Source organism: Salvelinus namaycush, unplaced genomic scaffold, assembly GCF_016432855.1.
Source record: "Salvelinus namaycush isolate Seneca unplaced genomic scaffold, SaNama_1.0 Scaffold201, whole genome shotgun sequence".
NCBI classification, from domain to species: domain Eukaryota; kingdom Metazoa; phylum Chordata; class Actinopteri; order Salmoniformes; family Salmonidae; genus Salvelinus; species Salvelinus namaycush.
In genome coordinates, this window is record NW_024058798.1 from 102,501 (window position 1) to 124,613 (window position 22,113).

The 22,113-nt window shown below is 45.0% G+C and overlaps 1 protein-coding gene across 1 annotated transcript in view; it reads right to left on the bottom strand.

Annotated features, from left to right (window-relative positions):
- LOC120037992 (atrial natriuretic peptide receptor 2-like) overlaps positions 1-22,113 on the bottom strand; it is a 78,547-nt gene that overhangs the window by 12,964 nt on the left and 43,470 nt on the right. The window contains exons 8-16 of the mRNA XM_038983939.1: positions 14,110-14,182; positions 12,582-12,726; positions 10,321-10,407; positions 4,334-4,477; positions 3,867-3,988; positions 2,850-2,988; positions 2,532-2,580; positions 537-638; positions 1-103 (exon numbers count right to left, since the gene is read on the bottom strand). The exon at positions 1-103 is cut by the window's left edge and continues 17 nt beyond it. Coding sequence (XP_038839867.1) covers positions 1-103; positions 537-638; positions 2,532-2,580; positions 2,850-2,988; positions 3,867-3,988; positions 4,334-4,477; positions 10,321-10,407; positions 12,582-12,726; positions 14,110-14,182 — 964 coding nt within the window. The remainder of the gene's footprint in view (positions 104-536; positions 639-2,531; positions 2,581-2,849; positions 2,989-3,866; positions 3,989-4,333; positions 4,478-10,320; positions 10,408-12,581; positions 12,727-14,109; positions 14,183-22,113) is intronic.

Sequence of the window (22,113 nt, forward strand, 5' to 3'; positions counted from 1 at the left end):
CCACAGGGCTCACTTTATTGGGGTTGATCCGGTAGACGAACTTCCTGATCTGCTCGAAGGTGGGCCGGTGGACTGGGTTATGAGACCGACACCTTCTGATGAGCTACGGCAACACGGAGGGGACACACAACACACCTCACACAGTCATCTATATCAGACACTCAACTTCCTGATCTGCTCGAAGGTGGGCCGGTGGACTGGGTTATGAGACCGACACCTTCTGATGAGCTACGGAGGGGACAACACACCTCACACAGTCATCTATATCAGACACTCAACTTCCTGATCTGCTCGAAGGTGGGCCGGTGGACTGGGTTATGAGACCGACACCTTCTGATGAGCTACGGAGGGGACAACACACCTCACACAGTCATCTATATCAGACACTCGGGGAACAACACACCTCACACAGTCATCTATATCAGACACTCGGGGAACAACACACCTCACACAGTCATCTATACCAGACACTCGGAGAATAAACCTCCGTACTTCCATGTATTCTGCAGGACACACAAACCCCTCCCTCTCCGTACCTCGACGTACTCTGCGGGACAGGGACAGGTGTTGTCGGCCTTGCCAGAGATTAGTTCTGGGAGTGGGGGGCACCAAGCACTCTCTAGAGAACTGTCCTCAACCTGGGGATGGAGAGAGAGAGAGAGAGAGAAGGGGGAGGGAGAGATAGGAGAGGGGGAGGGAGAGAGAGGTGGGGAGGAAGAAAGAGAGAGGGAGAGAGAGAGGGGGGCGGAAAGGGAGGGAGAGAGGGGGGAGGGATATGGGGGGTGGTAGGGAGTGAGGGGGAGGGAGAGGGGGGAGGGAGAGGAGGGGGGGAGATGAAGAGTGAGGGGGAGGGAGATGGGGAGATGGGGGAGATGATGAAGATACATCTAATGCTCTACCAATGGTTCTTAGAAAGGAACTTTGTTTGTATGAATGGATGGTGAATGTTGTCAGGATTATACAGTCCCAAACGTTTTGAGAATGACAGTGTTGACCCTTCTTTTTCAAGACCTTTGCAATCCGCCCTGTCATGTTGTCAATTAACTTCTGCGCCACTTCCTGACTGATGGCAGCCCATTCTTGCATATTCAATGCTTGGAGTTTGTCAGAATTGGTGGAATTGTTTAGATTTTTTTTGCTTGTCCACCCGCCTCTTGAAGATTGACCACAAGTTCTCAATGGGATTAAGGTCTGGGGAGTTTCCTGGCAATGGACCCAAAATATCTATGTTTTGTTCCCCGAGCTACTTAGTTATCACTTTAGCCTTATGACAAGGTGCATTGTTCATCACCAAACTGTTCCTGGATGGTTGGGAGAAGTTGCTCTCGGAGGATGTGTTGGTACCATTCTTTATTCATGGCTGTGTTCTTAGGCAAAATTGTGAGTGAGCCCACTCCCTTGGCTGAGAGGCAACCCCACACATGAATGGTCTCAGGATGCTTTACTGTTGGCATGACACAGGACTGATGGTAGCGCTCACCTTGTCTTCTCCGGACAAGCTTTTTTCCGGATGCCCCAAAATCGGAAAGGGGATTCATCAGAGAAAATGACTTTACCCCAGTCCTCAGCAGTCCAATCCCTGTACCTTTTGCAGAATATCAGTCTGTCCCTGATGTTTTTCCTGAAGAGAAGTGGCTTCTTTGCTGCCCTTCTTGACACCAGGCCATCCTTCAAAGGTCTTCGCCTCACTGTGCGTGCAGATGCACTCACACCTGCCTGCTGCCATTCCTGAGCAAGCTCTGTACTGGTGGTGCCCCGATCCTGCCGCTGAATCAACTTTAGGAGACGGACCTGGCGCTTGCTGGACTTTCTTGGGCGCTCTGAAGCCTTCTTCACAACAATTGAACCGCTCTCCTTGAAGTTCTTGATGATCCGATAAATGGTTGATTTAGGTGCAATCTTACTGGCAGCACTATCCTTGCCTGTGAAGCCCTTTTTGTGCAATGCAATGATGACGGCATGTGTTTCCTTGCAGGTAATCATGGTTGACAGAGGAAGAACAATGATTCCAAGCACCACCCTCCTTTTGAAGCTTCCAGTCTGTTATGCGAACTCAATCAGCAGACAGAGTGATCTCCAGCCTTGTCCTCATCAACACTCACACCTGTGTTAACGAGAGAATCACTGACATGATGTCAGCTGGTCCTTTTGCGGCAGGGCTGAAATGCAGTGGAAATGTTTTTGGGGGGAATCAGTTCATTTACATGGCAAAGAGGGACTTTGCAATTAATTGCAATGCATCTGATCATTCCTCATAACATTCTGAAGTATATGCAAATTGCCATCATACAAACTGAGGCAGCAAACTTTGTGTAAATTAATATTTGTGTCATTCTCAAAACGTTTGGCCACGACTGTATATGACGGTTCGCTGCTCAACAGATGCCGATGAAGAGATACAGGTTATGCTCAGTCTCACACACACACGCACACGCACACACACACACACACACACACACACACACACACACACACACACACACACACACACACACACACGCCTCCACACACATTCCTCCTCCAACACTTACTGGGACAGGGTCACTGCGAGTGGCTATCTCCAGTAGAATTATAGAGTAGCTGGAAAGACATATACAAGTTCATAGATACTTGAGTGACAGTGTGTGTGTGTGTTTATGTACATCCATTTGTGTGTGTGTTTGTTTGTGAGTGTGTGTGTGTTTATGTACATCCATGTGTGTGTGTGTGTGTTTGTGAGTGTGTGTGTGTTTATGTACATCCATGTGTGTGTGTGTGTGTGTGTTTGTGAGTGTGTGTGTGTTTATGTACATCCGTTTATGTGTGTGTGTTTATGTACATCCATTTGTGTGTGTGTGTGTGTTTGTCACCTGAAGACGTCCCCGGGCAGGGTCGGTTCCTGGTTGGATGTCTGGCACTCAGGAGGCGTGTACACCTCTCTCAGCCTCATCTGATAGGATGACAGGGGTTCTGCTGCATCCTCCCTTCGATAGATGGTCAGACAGTAATCTGGAAAGGCTTTGAGGTTAGGTTCAGACCAGCGTGTGCTCTACCTTGCCTGGAGTGATAGATGGTGGGAGTTGTAGTTTTGTGACTATCAGATGGTGGGAGTTGTAGTTTTGTGACTATCAGATGGTGGGAGTTGTAGTTTTGTGACTATCAGATGGTGGGAGTTGTAGTTTTGTGACTATCAGATGGGGGGAGTTGTAGTTTTGTGACTATCAGATGGGGGGAGTTGTAGTTTTGTGACTATCAGATGGTGGGAGTTGTAGTTTTGTGACTATCAGATGGTGGGAGTTGTAGTTTTGTGACTATCAGATGGTGGGAGTTGTAGTTTTGTGACTATCAGATGGTGGGAGTTGTAGTTTTGTGACTATCAGATGGGGGGAGTTGTAGTTTTGTGACTATCAGATGGGGGGAGTTGTAGTTTTGTGACTATCAGATGGTGGGAGTTGTAGTTTTGTGACTATCAGATGGGGGGAGTTGTAGTTTTGTGACTATCAAATGGTGGGAGTTGTAGTTTTGTGACTATCAGATGGTGGGAGTTGTAGTTTTGTGACTATCAGATGGGGGGAGTTGTAGTTTTGTGACTATCAGATGGTGGGAGTTGTAGTTTTGTGACTATCAGATGGTGGGAGATGCAGTTTTGTGACTATAATATTGGTCATTTTAAGCCAGTCTAGCTTAATCGAAAACCGATAAAATGTTTGAAATAACTTCAAACAGTATTTGAACCCAGGCCCGGCTAGGTTAAAAGTCAGAGGTGAGGTCATTGGTTAAAGGGTAAAGGTCAGGGGTTAAAGGTTACCAGGGATCTTGCAGACCAGGCGGGCAGGTTTTACAGTGTACAGACTAGGGATTATTATGGGTCAGGGGGTAAAGGTTACCAGTGATTTTGCAGACCCAGCGGTCATCCAGAACACAGTTGAGTGATTTGAGGCGGCCATGACAGATCCTGTGTTGGTGGAGGTATGACATTCCCCGGGCTATATCTGTGGCAAAGGAGAACCTGCAACACAAACACAATGAAGTCAAGGGTCTGGGGTAAAGGTTAGGGAACCCCCACACAAGAGGTCAGGGGTTAGGACATCCACTTGAATCCCAAGTTGAGAGGTGTGTGTGTGTGTGTGTGTGTGTGTGTGTGTGTGTGTGTGTGTGTGTGTGTGTGTGTGTGTGTGTGTGTGTGTGTGTGTGTGTGTCTGTGCGTGTGTGTCTGTGCGTGTGTGTGTGTGTGTGTGTGTGTGTGTGTGTGTGTGTGTGTGTGTGTGTGTGTGTGCGTGCGTGCGTGCGTGCGTGCGTGCGTGCGTGCGTGCGTGCGCGCGCGTGCGTGCGTGTGCGTGTGTGTGTACAGTACCTGAATCCCCAGTTGAGAGGTATCTCATCGTTCATCAGCACATCATTCAGGCTTCCTTTAGGACAGTACTCTGTGATGATGGCTACGTTAGGAATCTCCACACAACCTCCAAAGAACTTACACAGGTTAGGGTGGTCCAGCTCCCTATTGGACAGAGGTTAGAGGTCAGAGAACTAACAGGTTAGGGTGGTCCAGCTCCCTAATGGACAGAGGTTAGAGGTCAGAGAACTAACAGGTTAGGGTGCTCCAGCTCCCTATTAGACAGAGGTTAGAGGTCAGAGAACTAACAGGTTAGGGTGGTCCAGCTCCCTAATGGACAGAGGTTAGAGGTCAGAGAACTAACAGGTTAGGGTGGTCCAGCTCCCTGTTGGACAGAGGTTAGAGGTCAGAGAACTAACAGGTTAGGGTGGTCCAGCTCCCTATTAGACAGAGGTTAGAGGTCAGAGAACTAACAGGTTAGGGTGGTCCAGCTCCCTAATGGACAGAGGTTAGAGGTCAGAGAACTAACAGGTTAGGGTGGTCCAGCTCCCTATTGGACAGAGGTTAGAGGTCAGAGAACTAACAGATTAGGGTGGTCCAGCTCCCTAATGGACAGAGGTTAGAGGTCAGAGAACTAACAGGTTAGGGTGGTCCAGCTCCCTATTGGACAGAGGTTAGAGGTCAGAGAACTAACAGGTTAGGGGGGTCCAGCTCCCTAATGGACAGAGGTTAGAGGTCAGAGAACTAACAGTTTAGGGGGGTCCAGCTCCCTATTAGGCAGAGGTTAGAGGTCAGAGAACTAACAGGTTAGGGTGGTCCAGCTCCCTAATGGACAGAGGTTAGAGGTCAGAGAACTAACAGGTTAGGGTGGTCCAGCTCCCTATTGGGCAGAGGTTAGAGGTCAGAGAACTAACAGGTTAGGGTGGTCCAGCTCCCTATTGGGCAGAGGTTAGAGGTCAGAGAACTAACAGGTTAGGGTGGTCTAGCTCCCTGTTGGACAGAGGTTAGAGGTCAGAGAACTAACAGGTTAGGGTGGTCCAGCTCCCTATTGGACAGAGGTTAGAGGTCAGAGAACTAACAGGTTAGGGGGGTCCAGCTCCCTAATGGACAGAGGTTAGAGGTCAGAGAACTAACAGTTTAGGGGGGTCCAGCTCCATATTGGGCAGAGGTTAGAGGTCAGAGAACTAACAGGTTAGGGTGGTCCAGCTCCCTATTGGGCAGAGGTTAGAGGTCAGAGAACTAACAGGTTAGGGTGGTCCAGCTCCCTGTTGGACAGAGGTTAGAGGTCAGAGAACTAACAGGTTAGGGTGGTCCAGCTCCCTATTGGGCAGAGGTTAGAGGTCAGAGAACTAACAGTTTAGGGGGGTCCAGCTCCCTAATGGACAGAGGTTAGAGGTCAGAGAACTAACAGGTTAGGGTGGTCCAGCTCCCTATTGGGCAGAGGTTAGAGGTCAGAGAACTAACAGGTTAGGGTGGTCCAGCTCCCTATTGGGCAGAGGTTAGAGGTCAGAGAACTAACAGGTTAGGGTGGTCCAGCTCCCTATTGGGCAGAGGTTAGAGGTCAGAGAACTAACAGGTTAGGGTGGTCCAGCTCCCTGTTGGACAGAGGTTAGAGGTCAGAGAACTAACAGTTTAGGGGGGTCCAGCTCCCTAATGGACAGAGGTTAGAGGTCAGAGAACTAACAGGTTAGGGTGGTCCAGCTCCCTATTGGGCAGAGGTTAGAGGTCAGAGAACTAACAGGTTAGGGTGGTCCAGCTCCCTGTTGGACAGAGGTTAGAGGTCAGAGAACTAACAGGTTAGGGTGGTCCAGCTCCCTATTGGGCAGAGGTTAGAGGTCAGAGAACTAACAGTTTAGGGGGGTCCAGCTCCCTAATGGACAGAGGTTAGAGGTCAGAGAACTAACAGGTTAGGGTGGTCCAGCTCCCTATTGGGCAGAGGTTAGAGGTCAGAGAACTAACAGGTTAGGGTGGTCCAGCTCCCTATTGGGCAGAGGTTAGAGGTCAGAGAACTAACAGGTTAGGGTGGTCCAGCTCCCTATTGGGCAGAGGTTAGAGGTCAGAGAACTAACAGGTTAGGGGGGTCCAGCTCCCTATTGGGCAGAGGTTAGAGGTCAGAGAACTAACAGGTTAGGGTGGTCCAGCTCCCTATTGGGCAGAGGTTAGAGGTCAGAGAACTAACAGGTTAGGGTGGTCCAGCTCCCTATTGGGCAGAGGTTAGAGGTCAGAGAACTAACAGTTTAGGGGGGTCCAGCTCCCTAATGGACAGAGGTTAGAGGTCAGAGAACTAACAGGTTAGGGTGGTCCAGCTCCCTATTGGGCAGAGGTTAGAGGTCAGAGAACTAACAGGTTAGGGTGGTCCAGCTCCCTATTGGGCAGAGGTTAGAGGTCAGAGAACTAACAGGTTAGGGGGGTCCAGCTCCCTATTGGGCAGAGGTTAGAGGTCAGAGAACTAACAGGTTAGGGTGGTCCAGCTCCCTATTGGGCAGAGGTTAGAGGTCAGAGAACTAACAGGTTAGGGTGGTCTAGCTCCCTGTTGGACAGAGGTTAGAGGTCAGAGAACTAACAGTTTAGGGGGGTCCAGCTCCCTATTGGGCAGAGGTTAGAGGTCAGAGAACTAACAGGTTAGGGTGGTCCAGCTCCCTATTGGGCAGAGGTTAGAGGTCAGAGAACTAACAGGTTAGGGTGGTCCAGCTCCCTGTTGGACAGAGGTTAGAGGTCAGAGAACTAACAGGTTAGGGTGGTCCAGCTCCCTGTTGGACAGAGGTTAGAGGTCAGAGAACTAACAGGTTAGGGTGGTCCAGCTCCCTATTGGGCAGAGGTTAGAGGTCAGAGAACTAACAGTTTAGGGGGGTCCAGCTCCCTAATGGACAGAGGTTAGAGGTCAGAGAACTAACAGGTTAGGGTGGTCCAGCTCCCTATTGGGCAGAGGTTAGAGGTCAGAGAACTAACAGGTTAGGGTGGTCCAGCTCCCTATTGGGCAGAGGTTAGAGGTCAGAGAACTAACAGGTTAGGGTGGTCCAGCTCCCTATTGGGCAGAGGTTAGAGGTCAGAGAACTAACAGGTTAGGGGGGTCCAGCTCCCTGTTGGACAGAGGTTAGAGGTCAGAGAACTAACAGGTTAGGGGGTCCAGCTAAACTGGGAGCTACATGTAGAGGAAACTACTAATATTGTCCCCACCTGACATGTTGACCTCTATTGTCCCCACCTGACTTGTTGACTTGTTGACCTCTATTGTCCCCACCTGACTTGTTGACCTCTATTGTCCCCACCTGACATGTTGACCTCTATTGTCCCCACCTGACATGTTGACTTGTTGACCTCTATTGTCCCCACCTGACATGTTGACTTGTTGACCTCTATTGTCCCCACCTGACTTGTTGACTTGTTGACCTCTATTGTCCCCACCTGACTTGTTGACCTCTATTGTCCCCACCTGACTTGTTGACCTCTATTGTCCCCACCTGACATGTTGACTTGTTGACCTCTATTGTCCCCACCTTACATGTTGACTTGTTGACCTCTATTGTCCCCACCTGACATGTTGACTTGTTGACCTCTATTGTCCCCACCTGACTTGTTGACCTCTATTGTCCCCACCTGACTTGTTGACCTCTATTGTCCCCACCTGACTTGTTGACCTCTATTGTCCCCACCTGACTTGTTGACCTCTATTGTCCCCACCTGACTTGTTGACCTCTATTGTCCCCACCTGACATGTTGATCTCTATTGTCCCCACCTGACTTGTTGACCTCTATTGTCCCCACCTGACTTGTTGACCTCTATTGTCCCCACCTGACATGTTGACCTCTATTGTCCCCACCTGACATGTTGACTTGTTGACCTCTATTGTCCCCACCTGACATGTTGACTTGTTGACCTCAATTGTCCCCACCTGACTTGTTGACCTCTATTGTCCCCACCTGACTTGTTGACCTCTATTGTCCCCACCTGACTTGTTGACCTCTATTGTCCCCACCTGACTTGTTGACCTCTATTGTCCCCACCTGCCTTGTTGACCTCTATTGTCCCCACCTGACATGTTGACCTGTCCCCACCTGACTTGTTGACCTCTATTGTCCCCACCTGACTTGTTGACCTCTATTGTCCCCACCTGACTTGTTGACCTCTATTGTCCCCACCTGACATGTTGACCTCTATTGTCCCCACCTGACTTGTTGACCTCTATTGTCCCCACCTGACTTGTTGACCTCTATTGTCCCCACCTGACATGTTGACCTCTATTGTCCCCACCTGACTTGTTGACCTCTATTGTCCCCACCTGACTTGTTGACCTCTATTGTCCCCACCTGACTTGTTGACCTCTATTGTCCCCACCTGACTTGTTGACCTCTATTGTCCCCACCTGACATGTTGACTTGTTGACCTCTATTGTCCCCACCTGACATGTTGACTTGTTGACCTCTATTGTCCCCATCTGACATGTTGACCTCTATTGTCCCCACCTGACTTGTTGACCTCTATTGTCCCCACCTGACTTGTTGACCTCTATTGTCCCCACCTGACTTGTTGACCTCTATTGTCCCCACCTGACATGTTGACTTGTTGACCTCTATTGTCCCCACCTGACTTGTTGACCTCTATTGTCCCCACCTGACATGTTGACCTCTATTGTCCCCACCTGACATGTTGATCTCTATTGTCCCCACCTGACTTGTTGACCTCTATTGTCCCCACCTGACTTGTTGACCTCTATTGTCCCCACCTGACTTGTTGACCTCTATTGTCCCCACCTGACTTGTTGACCTCTATTGTCCCCACCTGACATGTTGACTTGTTGACCTCTATTGTCCCCACCTGACATGTTGACTTGTTGACCTCTATTGTCCCCACCTGACTTGTTGACCTCTATTGTCCCCACCTGACATGTTGACTTGTTGACCTCTATTGTCCCCACCTGACATGTTGACCTCTATTGTCCCCACCTGACTTGTTGACCTCTATTGTCCCCACCTGACTTGTTGACCTCTATTGTCCCCACCTGACTTGTTGACCTCTATTGTCCCCACCTGACATGTTGACCTCTATTGTCCCCACCTGACTTGTTGACCTCTATTGTCCCCACCTGACTTGTTGACCTCTATTGTCCCACCTGACTTGTTGACCTCTATTGTCCCCACCTGACTTGTTGACCTCTATTGTCCCCACCTGACTTGTTGACCTCTATTGTCCCCACCTGACTTGTTGACCTCTATTGTCCCCACCTGACTTGTTGACCTCTATTGTCCCCACCTGACTTGTTGACCTCTATTGTCCCCACCTGACTTGTTGACTTGTTGACCTCTATTGTCCCCACCTGACTTGTTGACCTCTATTGTCCCCACCTGACTTGTTGACTTGTTGACCTCTATTGTCCCCACCTGACTTGTTGACCTCTATTGTCCCCACCTGACTTGTTGACCTCTATTGTCCCCACCTGACTTGTTGACCTCTATTGTCCCCACCTGACTTGTTGACTTGTTGACCTCTATTGTCCCCACCTGACTTGTTGACCTCTATTGTCCCCACCTGACTTGTTGACCTCTATTGTCCCCACCTGACTTGTTGACCTCTATTGTCCCCACCTGACTTGTTGACCTCTATTGTCCCCACCTGACTTGTTGACCTCTATTGTCCCCACCTGACATGTTGACCTCTATTGTCCCCACCTGACATGTTGACCTCTATTGTCCCCACCTGACCTGTTGACCTCTATTGTCCCCACCTGACATGTTGACTTGTTGACCTCTATTGTCGCCACCTGACATGTTGACTTGTTGACCTCTATTGTCCCCACCTGACTTGTTGACTTGTTGACCTCTATTGTCCCCACCTGACTTGCTTGACCTCTATTGTCCCCACCTGACTTGTTGACCTCTATTGTCCCCACCTGACTTGTTGACCTCTATTGTCCCCACCTGACTTGTAGACCTCTATTGTCCCCACCTGACTTGTTGACCTCTATTGTCCCCACCTGACATGTTGACTTTTTGACCTCTATTGTCCCCACCTGACTTGCTTGACCTCTCGTCTGATGGTCTTGGACAGAGAAAAGGTCTTGGTCTGAATCCGCTTGATGGCCACCGTCCTTCCATCACTAGAGGAGAGACCAACAGGTATACTATAGAATCAACAGGTATACTATAGAATCAACAGGTATACTATAGAATCAACAGGTATACTATAGAATCAACAGGTATACTATAGAATCAACAGGTATACTATAGAATCAACAGGTATACTATAGAATCAACAGGTATACTATAGGATCAACAGGTATACTATAGAACCAACAGGTATACTATAGAATCAACAGGTATACTATATGATCCAACAGGTATACTATAGAATCAACAGGTATACTATAGGATCAACAGGTATACTATAGAATCAACAGGTATACTATAGAATCAACAGTTATACTATAGAAGCAACAGGTATACTATAGAATCAACAGGTATACTATATAACCTAAGAATGCGCCCCTTTTTAAAATGTTCGCCTAAAATGACATACCTAAATCGAACTGCCTGTAACTCAGGACCTGAAGCAAGGATATGCATATTCTTGATACCATTTGAAAGGAAACACTTTGACGTTTGTGGAAATGTGAAAGGAATGTAGTAGAATTTAACACAATAGATCTGGTAAAAGATAATACAAAGAAAAAAACAACCGTTCTTTTGTATTTTTTTGTACCATCATCTTTGAAATGCAAAAGAAAGGCCATTATGTATTAGTCAAGCCCAGGCGCAATTTAGATTTTGGACACTAGAGGGCAGCAGTGTATGTGCAAAAATGTAGACTGATCCAATGAACCATTGTATTTCTGTTCAAAATGTTGTATCAAGCCTGCCCAAATGTGCCTAATTGGTTTATTAATAACTTTTCATGTTCATAATTGTGCAGTCTCCTCAAACAATAGCATGGTATTTTTTCACTGTAATAGCTACTGTAAATTGCACAGAGCAGTTAGATTAACAAGAATTTAAGCTTTCTGCCAATATCAGATATGTCTATGTCCTGGGAAATGTTCTTGTTACTTACAACCTCATGCTAATTGCATTAGCCTACATTAGCTCAACTGTCCCGTGGGTGGGACACCGATCTGTAGAGATCCTTAAGAGTTTTCAATAGGAGGATCATCTATACATTAACAGAGACGAGATGTAAGAACTACTAATGATTATAGGATACAAATACTACCAATATATACAATACTACCAATATATACAAATACTACCAATATATACATACTACCAATATATACAAATACTGCCAATATATACAATACTACCAATATATACAAATACTACCAATATATACAAATACTACCAATATATACAATACTACCAAGATATACAAATACTACCAATATATACAATACTACCAATATATACAAATACTACCAATACATACAAATACTTCCAATATATACAATACTAACACTATATGCAATACTACCAATATATACAATACTGCCAATTTATACAATACTACCAATGCATACACTACTACCAATAAATACAATACTACCAGTATATACAATACTACCAATGCATACAATACTACCAATATATACAATACTACCAATATATACAATGCTGCCAATATATACAATGCTACCAATATATACAATACTACCAACACATACAATACTACCAATATATACAAATACTACCAATATATACAATTCTACCAATATATACAATACTGCCAATATATACAGTACTACCAATATATACAATACCACTAATACATACAATACTACCAATATATACAATACTACCAATACTACCAATCCTACCAATATATACAATATTACCACTATGTACAATACTACCAATATATACAATACTACCAATACATACACATACGTCTAATATATACACATACTACCAATATATACACATACTACCAATATATACAATACTACCAATATATACAAATACTACCCATATATGCCACATGCTACTAATATATACTATACTACCAATATATACAAATACTACCAACATGTACAAATACAACCAATATATACAAATACTACCAATGTCTGTCTGTCTGTCTGTCTGTCTGTCTGTCTGTCTGTCTGTCTGTCTGTCTGTCTGTCTGTCTGTCTGTGTTTCAGAGACTCTCACTGTGTCCCGGTGTGTGTTTCAAAAACTCACTATGTCCCGGTTTGTGTGTGTTACAGAGACACTCACTCTGTCCCGGTGTCTGTGTGTGTTTCCCGGTGTGTGTGTCTGTGTGTGTTTCAGAAACACTCACTATATCCCGGTGTGTGTGAACAGTTGTTTGCGTGAGTTAGCCTGGGTTGTGCAGGAGCTGAGAGCAGTGACACAGCTGGCGTTGGAATCACTGTTAGCAATAGGGGCAGACAGGATACTGCCCATAGTAGTCCTGGCTATCTGGTCTGGGGGGGAGGAGGAGAGAGAAGAGAGGAGAGGAGGGGGGGGGGGAGGAGAGAAATAGAATGGAGGTAGGGATGAGAGAGAGAGAGGGGAGAGAGGGGGGGAGGGAAGAGAGTTGAGGGAGGGAGGGAGAGAGAGAGAAGAAAGTGGAGGGAGGGAGGGAGAGAGAGAAGAAAGTGGAGGGAGGGAGGGAGAGCGGAGGGAGGGAGGGAGAGTGCAGGGAGGGAGGGAGAGAGAGAAGAGAGTGGAGGGAGGGATGGAGAGCGGAGGGAGGGAGGGAGAGTGCAGGGAGGGAGGGAGGGAGGGAGAGAAGAGAGTGGAGGGAGGGAGGGAGGAAGAGGGGAGGGAGGAAGGGAGGGAGAGTGCAGGGAGGGAGGGAGGGAGGGAGGGAGGGAGGAAGAGGGGAGGGAGGGTTAGAATATAATCAACATAAATAACAAATAGAAAAAGACAGATGAGTTTTAATATCTGTTTGACACATATAGAATAGTATAGCAGTACCATGTTTGATCTGCCTGATATAGAATAGTATAGCAGTACCAGATTTGATCTGCCTGATATATATTATAGCAGTACCATGTTTGATCTGCCTGATATATATTATAGCAGTACCATGTTTGATCTGCCTGATATATATTATAGCAGTACCATGTTTGATCTGCCTGATATATATTATAGCAGTACCATGTTTGATCTGCCTGATATATATTATAGCAGTACCATGTTTGATCTGCCTGATATATATTATAGCAGCACCATATTTGATCTGCCTGATATAGAATAGTATAGCAGTACCATGTTTGATCTGCCTGATATATATTATAGCAGTACCATGTTTGATCTGCCTGAAATATAGTATAGCAGTACCATGTTTGATCTGCCTGATATATATTATAGCAGTACCGTGTTTGATCTGCCTGATATAGAATAGTATAGCAGTAGCATGTTTGATCTGCCTGATATATATTATAGCAGTACCGTGTTTGATCTGCCTGATATATATATTATAGCAGTACCATGTTTGATCTGCCTGATATATACTATAGCAGTACCATGTTTGATCTGCCTGAAATGTATTATAGCAGTACCATGTATGATCTGCCTGATATAGAATAATATAGCAGTACCATGTTTGATCTGCCTGATATAGAATAGTATAGCAGTACCATGTTTGATCTGCCTGATATAGAATAGTATAGCAGTACCATGTTTTATCTGCCTGATATATATTATAGCAGTACCATGTTTGATCTGCCTGATATATATTATAGCAGTACCAGGTTTGATCTGCCTGATATATATTATAGCAGTACCATGTTTGATCTGCCTGATATATAGTATAGCAGTAGCATGTTTGATCTGCCTGATATATATTATAGCAGTACCATGTTTGATCTGCCTGAAGTCAATGATCCAGCTCTCATCCCAAAGCATCTTCTGTTTCTGGTATTTAAACCACTGAAGAAAAAGAGATGAGTACACACAACAACGTTAGCTTTACTGTGTTTGTGTGTGTGTGTGTGTGTGTGTGTGTGTGTGTGTGTGTGTGTGTGTGTGTGTGTGTGTGTGTGTGTGTGTGTATTCAGTTCAGTGTAATTTGAAAGAAGAAAAAAACAATGTTTGATTTCACTTAATGTTCAACTTGATAAAAAAATATTTTTCCGATGACAAGAGAATAAATAAATAAATACGATAGTCAATAAATAAATGAATAGATAAATACTATTGTAAATAAATTAATAAATTAATAAATTAATTAATACTATAGTAAATAAATAAATAAATAAATAATTGTATAAATAAATACTATTGTGTAAATAAATAAATAAATGAATAAATGAATACTATAATACATAAATAAATAAATACTATTATAAATGAATAAATATATAAATACTATAGTAAATAAATAAATAAATATTATAGTAGGTGACTGTTAAAGTAACGGAGTGGTAGGATTTTTTTTAACGTAGCTGCTGTCCACTCTGCTGTCCACTCTACTGTCCACTCTACTGTCCACTCTACTGTTCACTCTACTGTTCACTCTACTGTCCACTCTGCTGCCCACTCTGCTGTCCACTCTACTGTTCACTCTACTGTTCACTCTACTGTCCACTCTACTGTCCACTCTGCTGTCCACTCTGCTGCCCACTCTGCTGTCCACTCTGCTGTCCACTCTGCTGTCCACTCTGCTGCCCACTCTGCTGCCCACTCTACTGTCCACTCTGCTGCCCACTCTGCTGTCCACTCTGCTGTTCACTCTACTGTTCACTCTACTGTTCACTCTGCTGCCCACTCTGCTGCCCACTCTGCTGCCCACTCTGCTGCCCACTCTGCTGCCCACTCTGCTGTCCACTCTGCTGTTCACTCTACTGTCCACTCTACTGCCCACTCTACTGCCCACTCTACTGCCCACTCTACTGCCCACTCTGCTGCCCACTCTGCTGCCCACTCCGCTGCCCACTCCGCTGTCCACTCCGCTGTCCACTCTGCTGTCCACTCTGCTGCCCACTCTACTGTCCACTCTGTTGTTCACTCTACTTCCCACTCTACTTCCCACTCTGCTGTCCACTCTACTGTTCACTCTACTTCCCACTCTACTTCCCACTCGGCTGTCCACTCTGTTGTTCACTCTACTTCCCACTCTACTTCCCACTCTGCTGTCCACTCTGTTGTCCACTCTACTGTTCACTCTACTTCCCACTCTACTTCCCACTCGGCTGTCCACTCTGTTGTTCACTATGCTGCTCACTCGGCTGTCCACTCTGCTGTCCACTCTACTGTTCACTCTACTGTCCACTCTACTGTCCACTCTACTGTCCACTCTGCTGTCCACTCTGCTGTTCACTCTACTGTTCACTCTACTGTTCACTCTACTGTCCACTCTGCTGTTCACTCTGCTGTCCACTCTGCTGTCCACTCTGCTGTCCACTCTGCTGTTCACTCTACTGTTCACTCTACTGTTCACTCTGCTGTCCACTCTGCTGTTCACTCTACTGTTCACTCTACTGTTCACTCTACTTCCCACTCTGCTGTCCACTCTACTGTTCACTCTACTTCCCACTCTACTTCCCACTCGGCTGTCCACTCTGTTGTTCACTCTACTTCCCACTCTACTTCCCACTCTGCTGTCCACTCTGCTGTTCACTCTACTTCCCACTCTACTTCCCACTCGGCTGTCCACTCTGTTGTTCACTATGCTGCTCACTCGGCTGTCCACTCTGCTGTCCACTCTACTGTTCACTCTACTGTCCACTCTACTGTCCACTCTACTGTCCACTCTGCTGTTCACTCTACTGTTCACTCTGCTGTTCACTCTACTGTCCACTCTGCTGTTCACTCTGCTGTCCACTCTGCTGTCCACTCTGCTGTCCACTCTGCTGTTCACTCTACTGTTCACTCTACTGTTCACTCTGCTGTCCACTCTGCTGTTCACTCTACTGTTCACTCTACTGTTCACTCTACTGTCCACTCTGCTGTTCACTCTACTGTCCACTCTGCTGTCCACTCTGCTGTCCACTCTGCTGTTCACTCTACTGTTCACTCTACTGTCCACTCTACTGTTCACTCTACTGTTCACTCTACTGTCCACTCTGCTGTTCACTCTACTGTCCACTCTGCTGTTCACTCTACTGTTCACTCTACTGTTCACTCTACTGTCCACTCTGCTGTTCACTCTGCTGTCCACTCTGCTGTCCACTCTACTGTTCACTCTACTGTTCACTCTACTGTTCACTCTACTTCCCACTCTGCTGTCCACTCTGTTGTTCACTATGCTGCCCACTCTGTTGTTCACTCTGCTGTTCACTATGCTGTCCACTCTGCTGCCCACTCTGCTGTCCACTCTACTGTTCACTCTACTTCCCACTCTACTTCCCACTCGGCTGTCCACTCTGTTGTTCACTATGCTGCTCACTCGGCTGCCCACTCGGCTGCCCACTCGGCTGCCCACTCTGCTGCCCACTCTGTTGTTCACTCTACTTCCCACTCGGCTGTCCACTCGGCTGTCCACTCTGTTGTCCACTATGCTGTTCACTCTACTTTCCACTCTCCTGTCCACTCTGCTGTCCTCCACTCTGCTGTCCCATCTGCTCCCACTCTGCTGCTGCCACCAAATCTGCTGCTTCCTACTCTGCTGCCTCCCACTCTGCTGCTGTACACTCTGCTGCTTCCCACTCTGCTGCTGTCCACTCTGCTGCTTCCTACTCTGCTGCTGTCCCCTCTGCTGCTGTCCACTCTGCTGCTGTCCCCTCTGCTGCTGCCCACTCTGCTGCTGTTCCCTCTGCTGCTGTCCACTCTGCTGCTGTTCCCTCTGCTGCTGTTCCCTCTGCTGCTGTTCCCTCTGCTGCTGTCCACCCTGCTGCTGCTTCCTACTCTGCTGCTGTCCCCTCTGCTGCTGTCCCCTCTGCTGCTGTCCACTCTGCTGCCTACGTAGTTTCTGCTCAGTGTTCCCATTTCCCCCTCATTGACATTGGGGGAAATTCATGTTGTACATTAAAGATCTGGTCAACATGTTCAAACTATAAATTACATGCCTCTGGTGCGAGTTCATGTTCTTTTTTCAGGAGGGGTGTTAGCCTACATGCAGCTTTCATGTTGTACACAAAATACATGATCAACATGTTGGTATGAACATTGTTGTCTGTTGTAACTGTATTGCAAACACAAGACAGAACGACAGGCAGTCTATTTCATGTTCTGAGGCAGCAAATCAGATGGCAATTGTACTGTTTGTCCATTTTGAGACGCAGTAGCCAGAAAACACTTCCTCAAAGTAGTCTGAATTAATCTAAGATAACTCAAGAAATCTGTCATTCATTTTAATGTTTTTGCAGAGGAAATCTTAGTCGCACAATTTTACAACAGGCACTTAATTGAAGAATCTGCTGACCAATCGCCGACGAGGGGGTGTAGACTTCGGCTTGCCTTGAGAAAATATTTTGTGTGCCTGAATAGTCGAAAGAACCCTTGCTGACAAAAGTCACAAAATGTCTTGTTCCGAAGTGTTCCGAACTGTGTGGGCTGGGAAGCATGTGGCCTTATTAGGGGTTGACAATCTCATCTTAAAAATAAACCACGAATCCCCTTGTGACAAGGGAAGTGGAAGCTTGTTGTGTACATAAAAATATATGTTAATTGTTAAAAACATTTCTAGCCCGTCTATCTGTGGGCAACAGGGTTGACGTGTTCGACCCACTCAGTTTTCCAAAACAAACAAAACACCAGGTAATGGTTTAAAAGAACCAGCTGCTTTTATATATTTATATATTATATCTTTTACTATTTGACTATAAAATATTCAATGTTTCTTTTATAAAAATGATATAAACAATTAATAGTTTCACCATATTTTAATATTTGTTTATTTGTTTATTTAACCTTTATTTAACATTAAATGGAGAGTTCAGGTCATGGAACAGGGTTGACCTTTTAAATGAGGAACAGATGTAAATGAATCACTAATCACATTAAATAAATATTAGAAATTACTTTGTCAAATAAACAAAATAACTACACTCTTAGAAAAAAGGGTTCCATAGGAGAACAGCTATATTATCCTAAGGGACAGCCAAAGAACCCTTTAAGATTCTACAGTGCCTTGTAAAAGTATTCATCCCCCTCTGCGTTTTTCCTATTTTGTTGCATTATAACCTGTAATTTAAATTGATTTTAATGTGGATTTCATGTAATGGACATACAAAATAGTCAAAATTGGTGAAGTGAAATGAAAAAATAAAAAGTTAAATAAAAAAAACAGTGGTGCGTGCATATGCATTCACCCCCTTTGCTATGAAGCCCCTAAAAAAGATTTGGTGCATCCAATTACCTTCAGAAGTCACATAATTAATTAAATAAAGTCCACCTGTGTGCAATCTAAGTGTCACATGATCTCAGTATATATACACATGTTCTGAAAGGCCCCAGAGTCTGCAACACCACTAAGCAAGGGGCACCACCAAGCAAGCGGCACCATGAAGACCAAGGAGCTCTCCAAACAGGTCAGGGACAAAGTTGTGGAGAAGTACAGATCAGGGTTGGGTTGTAAAAAAATATCTAAAACTTTGAACATCTCACGGAGCACCATTAAATCCATTATTAAAAACGGAAAGAATATGGCACCACAACAAACCTGCCAAGAGAGGGCCGCCCACAAAAACTCACGGACCAGGAAAGGAGGGCATTAATCAGAGAGGCAACAAAGAGACCAAAGGTAACCCTGAAGAATCTGCAAAGCCCCACAGCGGAGATTGGAGTATCTGTCCATAGGACCACTTTAAGCCGTACACTCCACAGAGCTGGGTTTTACGGAAGAGTGGCCAGAAAAAAGCCATTACTTAAAAAAAATAATAAGCAAACACATTTGGTTTTCGCCAAAATGCATGTGGGAGACTCCCCAAACATATGGAAGAAGGTACTCTGGTCATTTGAGACTAAAATTGATATTTTTGGCCAAGGAAAACGCTATGTCTGGCACAAACCCAACACCTCTCATCACCCTGAGAACACCATCCTCACAGTGAAGCATGGTGGTGGCAGCATCATGCTGTGGGGATGTTTTTCATCGGCAGGGACTGGGAAACTGGTCAGAATTGAAGGAATGATGGATGGCGCTAAATACAGGAAAATTCTTGAGGGAAACCTGTTTCAGTCTTCTAGAGATTTGAGACTGGGACGGAGGTTCACCTTCCAGCAGGACAATGACCCTAAGCATACTGCTAAAGCAACACTCAAGTGGTTTAAGAGGAAACATTTAAATGTCTTGGAATGGCCTAGTCAAAGCCCAGACCTTAATCCAATTGAGAATCTGTGTTATGACTTAAAGATTGCTGTACACCAGCAGAAACCCATCCAATTTGAAGGAGCTGGAGCAGTTTTGCCTTGAAGAATGGGCTAAAATCCCAGTGGCTAGATGTGCCAAGCTTATAGAGACATACCCCAAGAGACTTGCAGCTGTCATTGTTGCAAAAGGTCTACAAAGTATTGACTTTGGGGGGATGAATAGTTATGCACACTCAAGTTTTCTGTTATTTCTTGTTTGATTCACAATAAAAAAATATTTTGGCAGCCATGTTGTGTAAATCAAATGATCCAAAGTCTATTTTAATTCCAGGTTATAAGGCAACAAAATAGGAAAAATGCCAAGGGGGGTGAAAGCTTCAGAAAACTACAAGATACAGTGCCTTCAGAAAGTATTCACAACCCTTGACATTTGTTGTTACAGCTAGATTTTAAAATGCATTAAGCTGAGATTTTGTGTCACTGGCCTATATGTCAATGTGGAATTATGTTTCTAGACATTTTTACAAAATAAAAATGAAAATTGAAATGTCTTGAGTCAATAAGTACTCAACCCCTTTGTTATGACAAGGAGACTAAATAAGTTCAGGAGTAAAAATGTTCTTATTAACAAGTCACATAATAAGTTGCATGGACTCTGTGTTCAATAATAGAGTTCAAAATTATTTTTTATGACTACCTCATCTCTGTACCCCAGACATACAATTATCTGTAAGGTCCCTCAGTCGAGCAGTGAATTTCAAACACAGATTCAACCACAAAGACCAAGGAGGTTTTCTAATGCCTCACAAAGAAGGGCACCCATTGGTAGATGGGTAAAAATAAAAAGCAGATATTGAATATCCCTTTGAGCATGGTGAAGTTATTAATTACACTTTGGATGGTGTTTCAATACACTCAGTCACGACAAAGATACAGGTGTCCTTCCTAACTCAGTTGCTGGAGAGGAAGGAAACCTCTCAGGGATTTCACCATGAGAACAATGGGGACTTTCAAACAGTTACAGAGTTTAATGTTCTGTGATAGGAGAAAACTGAGGATGGATCAACAACATTGTAGTTACTCCACAATACTAACCTAAATGACAGAGTGAACAGAAGGAAGCCTGGGCAGAATAAAAATATTCCAAAACATGCATCCTGTTTGCAATAAGGCACTAAAGTAAAACTGCACAAAATGTGGTAAAGAAATTAACCGTTATGTTTGGGGCAAATCCGACACAAAAACATCACTGAGTAAAACATTTCATATTTCCAAGCATGGTGGTGGCTGCATCATGTTATGGGTATGTTTGTCATCGGCAATGACTAGGGAGTTTTGGGGGGATAAAAAGAACGGCATAGAGCTAAGCACAGGCAACATTCTAGAGGAAACCCTGGTTCAGTTTGCTTTCCAACAGACACTGGGAGACAAATTCACCTTTCAGCAGGACAATAGCCTAAAACACAAGGTTAAATATACACTGGAGTTGATTACCAAGACAACCTTGAATGTTCCTGAGTGGCCTAGTTACAGTTTGGACTTAAATCTACTTAAATCTATTTGGAAAATCTATGGCAAGACCTGAAAATGGCTGTCTAGCAATTATCAACAGCCAACTTGATAGAGCTTGAAAAATTTGAAAAGGAATAGTGCAAAATAGTGTACAGTGCAGGTGTGCAAAGCTCTTAGAGACTTACCCAGAAAAACTCACAGCTGCCCGAGGTGATTATAATATGTATTTACTCAGGGTATTTAATTGTCAATAAATTTGCAAAAATGTCAAACAGTTTTTTGTGATGTTTTTATTCAGGTTGTAAAGATCTGAAGGCACTGTAGCTGATTTGTTTCTAAGAGTGCAGGGCTTTGCAATGATAGTGAACACGTTTTGGGTTAAACTTTTCCGAGAAGGAAGGAGGGACAAGTCAAAATAATTAATATTTGCACTTTAGCGAGTCTTTATTCATATAAAAAATCTATTGAATTATTCATGTGGTCTGTATTAAATGTCACTTCATTTAATATAACAGGCTTTTCAAAATTCAATATTGGTCAACAATTAATACCAATTAAAACCAATTAATACCAAAGAGATGGAAAAGGAACTCTATTAGTGGAAGGACCCAGATCTTTACTGTCACAAGGCTAACACCCCTTACTGTCACTTTCTTTACTCTCATCAGGCTAACACCCCTTACTGTCACTGTCTTTACTGTCACCAGGCTAACACCCCTTACTGTCTTAACTGTCACAAGGCTAACACCCCTTACTGTCACTGTCTTTACTGTCACAAGGCTAACACCCCTTACTGTCACTGTCTTTACTGTCACAAGGCTAACACCCCTTACTGTCACTGTCTTTACTGTCACAAGGCTAACACCCCTTACTGTCACTGTCTTTACTGTCACCAGGCTAACACCCCTCACTGTCACTGTCTTTACTGTCACCAGGCTAACACCCCTCACTGCCTTAACTGTCACCAGGCTAACACCCCTTACTGTCACTGTCTTTACTGTCACAAGGCTAACACCCCTCACCCTCACTGTCTTTACTGTAACAAGGCTAACACCCCTCACTGTCTTTACTGTCACCAGGCTAACACCCCTAACTGT